Source organism: Larimichthys crocea, chromosome XVII (genome assembly GCF_000972845.2).
Source record: "Larimichthys crocea isolate SSNF chromosome XVII, L_crocea_2.0, whole genome shotgun sequence".
NCBI classification, from domain to species: Eukaryota; Metazoa; Chordata; class Actinopteri; family Sciaenidae; genus Larimichthys; species Larimichthys crocea.
This window is the reverse complement of record NC_040027.1, coordinates 7,439,294-7,449,538: the sequence shown is the minus strand read 5'-3', so window position 1 is coordinate 7,449,538 and position 10,245 is coordinate 7,439,294. Positions and strand designations below refer to the sequence as shown.

General features: G+C 46.5%; 2 protein-coding genes across 3 annotated transcripts; one reads left to right on the top strand and one right to left on the bottom strand.

The window, feature by feature from the left end:
- Positions 1–455: 455 nt before the first annotated feature.
- trmt1l (tRNA methyltransferase 1-like) lies at positions 456–5,711 on the bottom strand. Of its 2 annotated transcripts, none has more exons than XM_010752030.3 (16): positions 5,370–5,711; positions 4,355–4,462; positions 4,225–4,287; positions 4,019–4,132; positions 3,875–3,939; positions 3,542–3,698; positions 3,185–3,305; positions 3,028–3,107; positions 2,691–2,943; positions 2,406–2,618; positions 1,945–2,135; positions 1,795–1,861; positions 1,553–1,716; positions 1,412–1,474; positions 1,184–1,310; positions 456–855 (listed from the first exon to the last, which is right to left on the bottom strand). In XM_010752030.3, the coding sequence occupies exons 1-16, from the start codon at positions 5,428–5,430 to the stop codon at positions 672–674; spliced, it is 2,031 nt and encodes a 676-aa protein (XP_010750332.3). In that variant the 5' UTR covers positions 5,431–5,711; the 3' UTR covers positions 456–671. The 2 variants fall into 2 exon arrangements, with proteins under 2 accessions (XP_010750332.3, XP_019119490.1); XM_019263945.2 differs by lacking the exon at positions 5,370–5,711 and adding an exon at positions 5,096–5,340.
- A 1,428-nt stretch (positions 5,712–7,139) lies between these two features.
- On the top strand, positions 7,140–9,686 carry LOC109139686 (interferon-induced protein with tetratricopeptide repeats 5-like). Its single transcript, XM_027290216.1, has 3 exons — positions 7,140–7,205; positions 7,547–7,626; positions 7,715–9,686. Exons 1-3 carry the CDS (start codon positions 7,140–7,142, stop codon positions 8,979–8,981), a joined length of 1,413 nt encoding a protein of 470 aa, XP_027146017.1. The 3' UTR covers positions 8,982–9,686.
- The last annotated feature ends 559 nt before the right edge of the window (positions 9,687–10,245 follow it).

Sequence of the window (10,245 nt, the reverse complement as noted above, 5' to 3'; positions counted from 1 at the left end):
TTAACTTTACAAACATTTAATTTATTTATAAAAATCTGTTTATTCCAGTTTTCTTTTACTCCATAACATTTCTAAGTCTCCCATCAGAGGAAACGCTGAGTCATAATAACATGTTCATAACTGAAGGTTTGAAGTGTGACAGTGCAGACTGAGGATCAGCAGAGATTAATCTTTATTCAGTGAGAAAGTTTCTGTAAATAAATAAATTCATAATCTGACTTTAATGATCACACGTGACTCAGATCACCTGATGAGTCACGTGTGCGTGACGTCATCACTCTAAAAGCGCTGACCCCTGGTGGTTTAACCACTCAGGTGTACTCAGGACTCTGTGACGTCACTGCTGGGCGTGGCTACAGGTGAATCTGAGCCAGCAGCAGAGCTCAGTCTGCGGTTTTGGCTCCTGTTCATCAGCTGTTCTCACTGTTGGTCTGAATCAGGACATCAGGACGTTCAAGTTTGCAGAAACATTTTATTCATTTTTAAAAGACGAGGAACAGAAAGAGACAAAGCGGTTAGAAAAGAATCCGATGAAATAAATAGAGGGCGCGGACCTCTGGGCTCAGTTTGGTTTGAACTTTTGGTTTCATTAAAGACGTTCTTCTTTGTTCTGCTCGAAGCGGGTCGTTTGTTTCAGTGCATCAGGACTTTCGCTCGGCGTCCCCTCGCGCTCACTTCTCCGTGCTCACGCTCGTCTGCGTGGCCGTGGCGTTGGTGTACGTGGGGACGCTGTACTTTGTGAGGACAGACTTGAACTGCTCCAGCGTGGCGTCGGTTCGAACCCCCGTCGGGTCGAAGTGAGTCCGACTCACCCTGAAGCCGGCCTCCGTCAGGTACTGAAGGAACTTATTCAACCTGTGCAGAGAGAGAACATTAAAGGACGGGGTTTTCCGAAGGTCACCTGATCTCCTCAATTCATTCAACTGCTTTGATAATTAATTACGTGTTTTAGTAATTCTGATTTCAGCATCTTTAGTATTTTATCCTCTGTGACAGGAAACTGAATATTTTCTGGTTTGTGGACAAAGTGAGACATCTGAGGACGTCACCTGACCAACGTCTTTCATCATTTTGTGACATTTTATGGACCAAACAATCGATGGATCTAGAAGATGGTTGAGATGGGGGGGATTTGTTGGGACTATTTTCTGCAGCGGATTGATCTCAGGACGGCGTGACTCACTTGGGCATGTTCATGCCTCGGATGCTGTGGCGGTGGATGCTGTAGTAGAAGGGCGGATGCTCCAGAGACGCGTCAGACTTCAGCTTCTTCACCACGTTTCCAGACTCGTCTCCGGTTTTCCTCTTTCCTGACGACAACATGAACAAACATCAAACTTCTCTCTTTAGAGCTACGCCGCCCTCTGGAGGACGCAGGTGGAGCTACAGTAAAACGTCAGCGTGGACCCACCGGACTGATCCGGACCCGACTCCTCTCCGCTCTGTAAGGTCTTGATGACGACTCCACACTCGACTGCAGACAGGAAACAGAACACTGTGAACACGTGTGTGTGTTTGTCATGAGGTCACAGACGAGGCGTCGCAGTCTTACCCTGGTTGGTGAGGGCGGACGCTCCGTGGACTAAAGACTTGAGGGTGGTGCACTCGGACTCGCAGATCAGAGTTTTGACGAGCGGCTGGATGTCGTCCATGCTGTGCTGCACCGCCGCTGACAGCATCCGCCGCAGGAAGCCCGTGTTGAACAGCGGACCGCACCTGGACACACACACACAAGCTGTGACTGTACTGTACCTGTGAGGACCGTCACAGGTACAGCAGTGTTCAGAGGTTTACCACAACGGTCCGAGCTGCACCGCCGTCTTCCCCGGCAGACTTCCATGACAGTTACAGGGCAGCGTGTCTGGAGGAAACGCATCAATGAGACATGAGTTACTCCACCGCAGCTTCCTGCACCCAGGAGAGCGACCAGATGACCAGACTCACCGTCCACCATGTTCCCCAGTTTGAGGAAGACTCTCTCCTCACACCACTGACAGTGGACCAGCTTCCGTAACTTCTTCGCCGACTCGTCAGCCTGCGTGGGACCTCTGAGGACTCTCACCACCACCAGGACGAAGTGCTCCAACGCCACGGCGAGCAGCACCTCGATGCCTTTGTTACAACGAGCCGCCGCTCTGCAGACAGAGAGAAGACAAGGTTAAGTTCTGATGGTTTGTATCAGTGTGGGAACAAAGTCCAGGTTTCAGACAGTCTGCGGGGACGTCACGGAGACTACGTCCAGGTTTTAGACAGTCTGCGAGGACGTCTCAGAGACTACGTCCAGGTTTTAGACCGTCTGCGGTGACGTCACAGAAACTACGTCCAGGTTTTAGACAGTCTGCGGGGACTTCACGGAGACTACGTCCAGGTTTTAGACAGTCTGTGGGACAGAGGGACAGACGTACCTGGCCACGGTGGCTACAATCATGCGTGCAGCCAGCTCTTTGTAGTACTCTGTGCGTACGACGTGGCAGCCGTAGTGACGCAGGGTGACGTTGGGAGACTTGGAGTAGAGAGAGCCCGTGTCTGTGGACGTCACAGAGATGATGCCCAGGTTCCGGACATTTCTGAAGGCGGCGTCCAGGTAGTTGACCGCCGTCCCGTACGGGTCCAAGTGACTGAAAGATTGAAGACATCCGTGTTAATTCATTTACAGACAATCCACTAAAACCTCCACTCGTCTTACTCACATGTAATCGAAGGGCCGCAGGTGCATGATGACGTTGGCGTCCATCTTGGCGACCTCCACCGTAGCGTTGGGCGCTACCTTGGCTTCACCCCCGGCCCCGTCGGGCCCCCGGGGGCCTCGCGAGCCTCCGTCCACCCGGATGTTGTTGAGCTCGCAGTTCTCTTTGATCATCTTGACGCACGTGTCGCTGATGTCAGTTATGGTGACCTTGACGGCGCTGCGGAGGTGCTTCGCCCACTGAAGGCCCATGATCCCTGAGACGGACAAAGGACGGATTAAATATTATTAATATTATTATTAATATTCAAGGTATCGACACACTGTTTGTTCAGTCTCACCTGTAGCTCCGAAAGCATCCAGACACTCGAGCGGGTTCCTCTCCTCCGCCAGAACAGCCAGCGAACAAAACACCAGCTGCCTGAAACAGACAGACAGACACCTTAGACTGATGATCTAATTATTTATTTCTCTGAACTCGTCTGTGAACTTGCGGACCTGTTGGTCTTCATCTTGCGGTTGAAGTAGGTGTCACTCTTCTGCGGGGTGGTGTGGTTCGGGAGGAGCTGGACGTTGGTTCCGAGTTCTTTCATGATTTCGTACGCCTGACCGGACGGCGCTGCAGACACGTGACATCACACAGAAAGCATCGTCGACACGTCATCCTTCATTTTTACATTTATGATCTTTAAAGACCCCATGAAGTCAAACAGAACCGGGCTCAGCAGCCGGACCGGACCAGGTTGGAGCTACGTTTTGTTTCTCCACCTAAACTGCTTCAGCTTTCACCATCCTTCTATAATGTGTCTGTTGTGAGTCTCCACGTCCAGTCAGGGCAGCGTGATCGTTTCTTACCCGGCTCTTCGAGCGTCACGTCGGAGCTCCCGGAGTAGCTGGCTTCGGTCTCTCCTTTGTTGACGTGTCGTTTCAGGTGGCTGATCATGTCCGTCTTCCGGGCGATGGTGACCGAGCACACGACGCAGTGGTAATGGGCCACGTGTCTCCCCGAGGCCTGGAGGAGGTTCACATGGAACATGGTGGTGACCGCAGACAATGTTTTATGGATCAAATGTTTAGCTCAGGCTCTGCATGAACACATTCAGCCCTCTGAGGTATGATGTGACCACCTGAGGTGAAGCCACACCTGAAGGTGACCTGACCTGACCTGCACACAGTTTGTGTTCTCACCTGATCTCCGCTGAGGCTGGGCTTCAGGTTCCTGCAGGGCAGGTGACAGATGCACATCCTCTGGCCTGTCAAAGGTCAAAGGTCAACATTTAAGTTTCAGATGGAGTGTACATCCCTGCAGCAGTGTGCGACTGTGTTTCCCACCTTCAAACTCCACGTAGACCTTCCAGTGGAGGTTCTGCAGGTGGCGGCGGAGCTTGTGGCTGTAGCAGGCTTTGAACTTCTCCTCAGGACACAGAGGACACGACTTACGGCCCGCTGATGAAAACGTAAACACTGATTCATCACACTGATCTCTGATGCCTCTTCTTCATCATCTAATACGTTTTATCAAGAAGAAGTGATCTTACCACCGTTGAGGTCGACCAGCATCTCGAGTCCCTCCAGTTTAGTCTGGATGGAGACGTGTCTCTCTGTGGAAGACACAAAGGTTCAGAAGTCTGAGTGATGGACACACAGAAGCATCTCTCACGTCCTCACCTGACATCGTGGTCGAAGGTCTGGCATCGCTGTCTGCGGCAGCTTCGATCTTCACGGCCTGTTCTGCAGCTTTGTCGCCGGCCGGAGGTCCGTCTCCATCTTCTCCACCTTCACAGACGGAGAGGACACAAAGAACGTTCATCATCTCCTTCTTACACCATCCTGACGTGAAACTCACAAACAGCGTGCAGCTGACAGGAAACAAAGAAATAACTCTGAGGTCTCTGCATCGAACCTTCTGCTAACAAATACTGAATTTATTTGTTTTCTCTGAGAAAAGTCTAAATTAAAAAGTGCCTGAAGACCAAAATGTGAAGGCGTGGACGCGTCACGTGACCTGTGTGAAATAAAAACATCAAATGAGGAAAAAGTAAAAAATGTTTTTCGAGATTTAAGAGTGGGAACAATAAAAGTACAAATATATTAACATCCAGTGTCAGAGTGACTGGATTACTGGATTATAATTATTAAAGTGTTAATGAGTCATTACTTTGTATTATTGATCTAAAGTAACTGATCAGGTATAAGTACTGCAGTGCAATACTTGAGTACATGTACTTCGTTACTTCCCACCATCCTGTCAAGTTTAGCTGAGGACGTGAACGTTAGTAAACCGTTAATAAAACGTTAGTAAGACGTTAGGGAACCGGAGCGGCTTCTCGGCCCTGTAGTGCAGCTCCGTGGTGAGGCCGTGTCACCCGGAGCTGTAACTTAGTCCCAGCCGGGGTCCGCCTCTCTGACCTGAGCCTCTGGGAGGAGCTCCGCGGGCTGTAGCAACATGCTAACGACGGCGCTAGCTCCAGCTAGCGTTAGCTCCAGCCCGCTGTTATTGTTGACTATTTAGGTCCCATGGCGGAGCTCCGTGGTGAGGCCCTCGTTTAGTTCATCAGTTACAAACTCGACCTGTCGGTGAATTCACCGGACGGCTTCTGACGCAGACCGAGCGGCGGTTCGTCCCCCGCTCCAGGGACACGGACGTGGGGTTCAGACGACGAACGGGCGGCCGGTTACTCACGTTTGATATCGACGTCCTCCTGGTGTAGCTGAGCAGCGTCCGCCTCTTTGAGCTCCGCCATTACTAACTCAGCGCTCCGGCGGCAGCGTACGCAGGAAATGCTGGTTCGTGTTTACGCAGTTTACGGAAGCTGCGCAGTTTATTCTAAACGTAAGAGTCGGTCGAGTTTAAAACGAGTTTGACTCCCATGACGATTAAAATGAGAAATGTTAAACACACGAAGACCAGAGCTGAAGCTTTAATGCCGAACCGAGTCACGAACAGAATCAACTTCAGGCGGGAACCGAGCGGTTACCTGGATGCACCGACAGGTGGCAGCAGAGAGGCGTGATTTTAATGTGGGGGGAAGTTCGGCTCTTTTTAGGGAGTCGGATCATTCGACTCAACTCACCAAGACGAGCCGACTCTTTCGACTCCCAAGCGGCTCTTCATTTTACCACTTATACCTTTTTATAGTTCAGCCACATTTATGTAGATAGATAGATAGATAGATAGATAGATAGATAGATAATTTATTGATCCCAAAGGAAATCCGAGATGTTTTTAATATAATTCAGTTCATTAGATGATTCATTAAAACATATTTTTAATCACAGGTTCTTCTTCTTAACTCCCATGTACCCGTAGTGTTTCCTATGTTCCTGTTGTGTTGATCAGTTTTTGCTTTAGCTCTGTATTTTCAGTTCATGTAAGAACAGGATACTTTATACCAGATGAAATGTGCTTTGCTGTAAAATCAAACTCGTTAATTTGATTTAGAATCTGAACATTATCACCAGATTCAAACAAAGTATGTCATGCTGTCTCAGCTGTACACAATACTAACACTATGAAATAAACATGATGTGCACTAAGAAAACTGCTTCAGCTTTTGTGTTTTACATTATTTTACATGTCAAAATTATTTTTCATTTGGTCTAATTAAACAGGAAAATATTCAGTTCCTTTAAGGGACAAATTCATGAAGTGTTTGAGACACATTTGACACATTTGCATGTTGTGGTCATAGTGCAGCATGAAGACTGGATCAATAACAGCCACAATTATCTGAAAACTGTGATCAGACTTTATTGTCTCTCACAGAATGAGAACTGAAACCTGTAATATCTCACAGACGGGTCCGTTACTTCAAAAAGAACATTTAAAACTCAAATTTCATCGAACATTTAGAGGAAAGATCTCTGTCAGTTTAGAGGTTAAAAGATAAGAAAAGAAATAAAATGAACTTTTTATAAATCATGTTTCTTTTTCCTTTTAGTGAGACAGACAGATACGTGGCTGTAGGTTTCTATTCCTGACAAATGAAAGCAACAAATGATCTTTATTCAGATTATCACATAGATGATCAACTATCAGCACATGAACTACTCCACAGAGACAAGTGTGAACTCTGGACTCATTATGATTAGAACGTGTCATTAAATCCTCTAAACAGCCACATCTTTATGTTTATAGTTTGTTTATGATTATTATTGTTTTATTATTATTTATTATTTACAAGGACAGGCTCTTAGACAGTCTGCAGGGACGTCACGGAGACTACGTCCAGGTTTTAGACAGTCTGCAGGGACGTCTCGGAGACTAAGTTAACAGCTCAGAAAAGCTGCGTTTCTGGGGTGTGACCCGGAGTGTTAATTACGTAGCAGGTCACAGTTGGTCAGTCGCGTGTCTGTAGGTTTCTATTCGTGGGTAAAAGAAAGTCCACGAGTCCAAATCCAGCCCTCAGCATGACTTCATTTACAGCCACAGACTTTGAACGTGAATGATGTGATGGTGCTGCAGCTACTTAAAGAGCAAAAAGCGAGAAAGAGACTCACACTAAGAAAACACAATGAGGTGAGGAACATTTCAATACGTTAACTTGAACTACAGATCCAAAGTCACTCCTTTGATTTTGTTCTCTCCTTCTTTGCTTCCATGATTTGAAGACCTTCTTCTTCCTTCAGTCGTCCCTTTCAGGCATCTTTCTTCAGTTTTCCATTTACTTCCTTTGTTTCATCCATCCATTCACCTACTGTTCCTTCCTTCCTTCCTTCCTTCCTTCCTTCCTTCCTCTCTTTCCGTCTCCTCTTCGGTGTCTTGATCCATTTCTTTACTCTTTATTTCCTCCTTTCCTGCTCCCTTTCTTCATTCCTTCCCTCACCTTCCTTTCTCTTCCCTGATATATCCTTCTTTAGTTCACTTGTTCTTCCTTCTATCTCACCTTTACTCCCTTGTTCATTAACCTAGATCTGACCAGAATCAAGAGGCAACCTTAGTGAGTTCAACACCCACTAAGAAATGATTCCTTCCTTCCTGCTGATGGATGATGTGTTTTAATATTTGTTGTTTTTGTTCTGCATCAGTGCTGCTCAGAGTCCAACAACACCGAAGTCCAAACTGGAGGCCCTGCAGTGCCACTTCACCTGGGATCTGGACCGCAGCAGGTCCAAACCTTTCTGTCTCAGGGACAGTATAGAGGACATTGGTACCGAGGAGGGAAACAGCTGGCTGGGTCACATTTACAACCTGCAGGGGTTCATTCAATACAAGTTAGGGTTCACTGAAGACGCCCAGAGTTTGTTCAACAAGGCTGCAGAGGCCTTCAGCCAGACAAGAGGGGCAGCTGAGGGTCCCTGGTTAGTGGTGAACTACGGGAACCTGGCCTGGCTGCACCACCACCTGGGAGACCAAGCAGAGAGTCAGGCTTACCTGTCAAAGGTCGACGCCCTGATGGAAAAATATCCATCTCCATCCCAGGACGAGCTGCACCCGGAGATCTACGCTGAAAAAGCCTGGACCCTGATGAAGTTCAGCACAGACAAAAGGCTGCTGGCTGCAGATTACTTCCAGAGAGCCATCAGGATGCAGCCGGACATGGTGGAGTGGAACACCAGCCAGATTTTAGCGCTGGTGACTGCTGCTAACCACAACAAAGAAGAAGAGCTGGGGGCTGACGTCTTTGAGAAAATGAGAATCGCCAAAAAACAGGATCCAGAGAACTTGTACCTCGCTGCTCTTTATCTTGAGCAACGTGCTAAGAGAGGAGAAAGAGTCGAAGATGAAGCACGTGAGTTATCCAGAAAGGTTTTAAGAAATCCTGTCAGCAGCTACAGTGGGTTGACACCGTTACTACGACTGTACAGAGTTCACATATCCATGACTGAGGCTGTTAAATTGGTGGAGGAGGCTCTGAAAGAACATCCAGGTGCACGTTATCTGAAGTGGTGCGCTGCAAACTGCTACAAATGGAAGGTTCAAGACAGTGCTGACTCCATCGAGGTAGAAAGGGCCATCAGTCTCTGCAAGGAAGTGATCGAGCTTTACCCAGATTCATCATTCAAAATAAAAATAGGTCTTGCAGGAATATATGGAAAGTGGAATCGCCAGAAAGAAGCTCATGAGACATATGAAGAACTGCTACAAAGGAAAGATCTGGATGCCGCAGAGACTGAGCAGCTTTCCCGTAAGTCCAGAAGATTTTTCAAGAACTTGGAACAAGATCATCACAGGCCGATACAACACCAGACAGAGGTGAAGGCAGAGACACCACAACAATCCGTGAATCAACCCATTGGTTCATTCGTGGGAGGAGCATCAGAGTCCTGGAAAAGGTTAATTTCAGAGAAGTAGCAACCGAATGTGAAGAGAAATATCATTTACAATGAAAAACTCAACAGTCGTAGATGAATGAATCAATGAAATAACATCCACTGTGGACAATCTGAATCTTATTAAAATAATGTTATGGTTAATGTAATCATAGTGTTTACTGTATTCCTGTTGTGTTGATTTATTTATATAAAGTTTAAGACCTCGTGGACCTCGGCTCGCCTCACTACACATTTGGGTTTTCTAAGTCTGTCCGACATCACCTGACCCAACTGATCACCTGACCCAACTGATCACCTGACCCAACTGATCACCTGACCCAAGGAGAGTCCAGCTCCTCTCCCGGATACTTTATACCAGATGAAATGTGCTTTGCTGTAAAATCAAACTCTGATGATGTAACCGTGTTTTTAATATAATTCAGTTCATTAGATGATTCATTAAAACATATTTTTAATCACAGGTTCTTCTTCTTAACTCCCATGTACCCGTAGTGTTTCCTACGTTCCTGTTGTGTTGATCACTTTTTGCTTTAGCTCTGTATTTTCAGTTCATGTAAGAACAGGATACTTTATACCAGATGAAATGTGCTTTGCTGTAAAATCAAACTCGTTAATTTGATTTAGAATCTGAACATTATCACCAGATTCAAACAAAGTATGTCATGCTGTCTCAGCTGTACACAATACTAACACTATGAAATAAACATGATGTGCACTAAGAAAACTGCTTCAGCTTTTGTGTTTTAGTGGTTACAGTAATCACAACTATTAGTAATGATTTATTTTACGTGTCTCAGGTTTCAGAATAGTCTGTCTGTCCTTTTGGTAATTTTGTGAAGCATAAAAACTGAAAACAGACAAAATTTACAGCTGTAGTTACTTTTCTAATCACAGCTTGAAGGATGAAGAGTTCCCAATCCTCCTCCTCCTTCAGATAAATAAACTCTTCAAAAATCCTGTTTATGACAGAGAGCCGTACTGCAGGTGTGTCCAGGTAATGGCGATGTCATGAGTCATGTTTTATTCATTCCAGTGTCACTGACAGGTATGTGGCTGTAGCTTTTCCTGACAAACGAAAGTCAAAGCGCCTCATGATGAGCTGTCAGGATGGTTTCGATGATACTCTGTACTGTCCATCATGTTGATTTAATAAAGACTAATTATGGATGTTTGACTCATCAGCTGTTGTCCTTGCTCAGCCTGCATTGTTGGTACAATCTATGTGTGTGTCCCACCATCCTCCAGAGAACAAAACAATCTGAACAGGTTAACAAACTTTTTTT

Bases quoted from the DNA above. Each gene is read 5' to 3' on its own strand.
- trmt1l (XM_010752030.3), bottom strand. From the start codon at position 5,430: ATGGCGGAGCTCAAAGAGGCGGACGCTGCTCAGCTACACCAGGAGGAC. The intron at 3,940-4,018 runs GTGGGAAACACA...GACCTTTGACAG, and splicing joins GGTCTACGTGGAGTTTGAAG to GCCAGAGGATGTGCATCTGT. The intron at 2,136-2,405 runs GTACGTCTGTCC...CTCTGTCTGCAG, and splicing joins ATTGTAGCCACCGTGGCCAG to AGCGGCGGCTCGTTGTAACA.
- LOC109139686 (XM_027290216.1), top strand. From the start codon at position 7,140: ATGGTGCTGCAGCTACTTAAAGAGCAAAAAGCGAGAAAGAGACTCACA. The intron at 7,206-7,546 runs GTGAGGAACATT...ATCCTTCTTTAG, and splicing joins CACTAAGAAAACACAATGAG to TTCACTTGTTCTTCCTTCTA. The intron at 7,627-7,714 runs GTGAGTTCAACA...GTTCTGCATCAG, and splicing joins AGAATCAAGAGGCAACCTTA to TGCTGCTCAGAGTCCAACAA.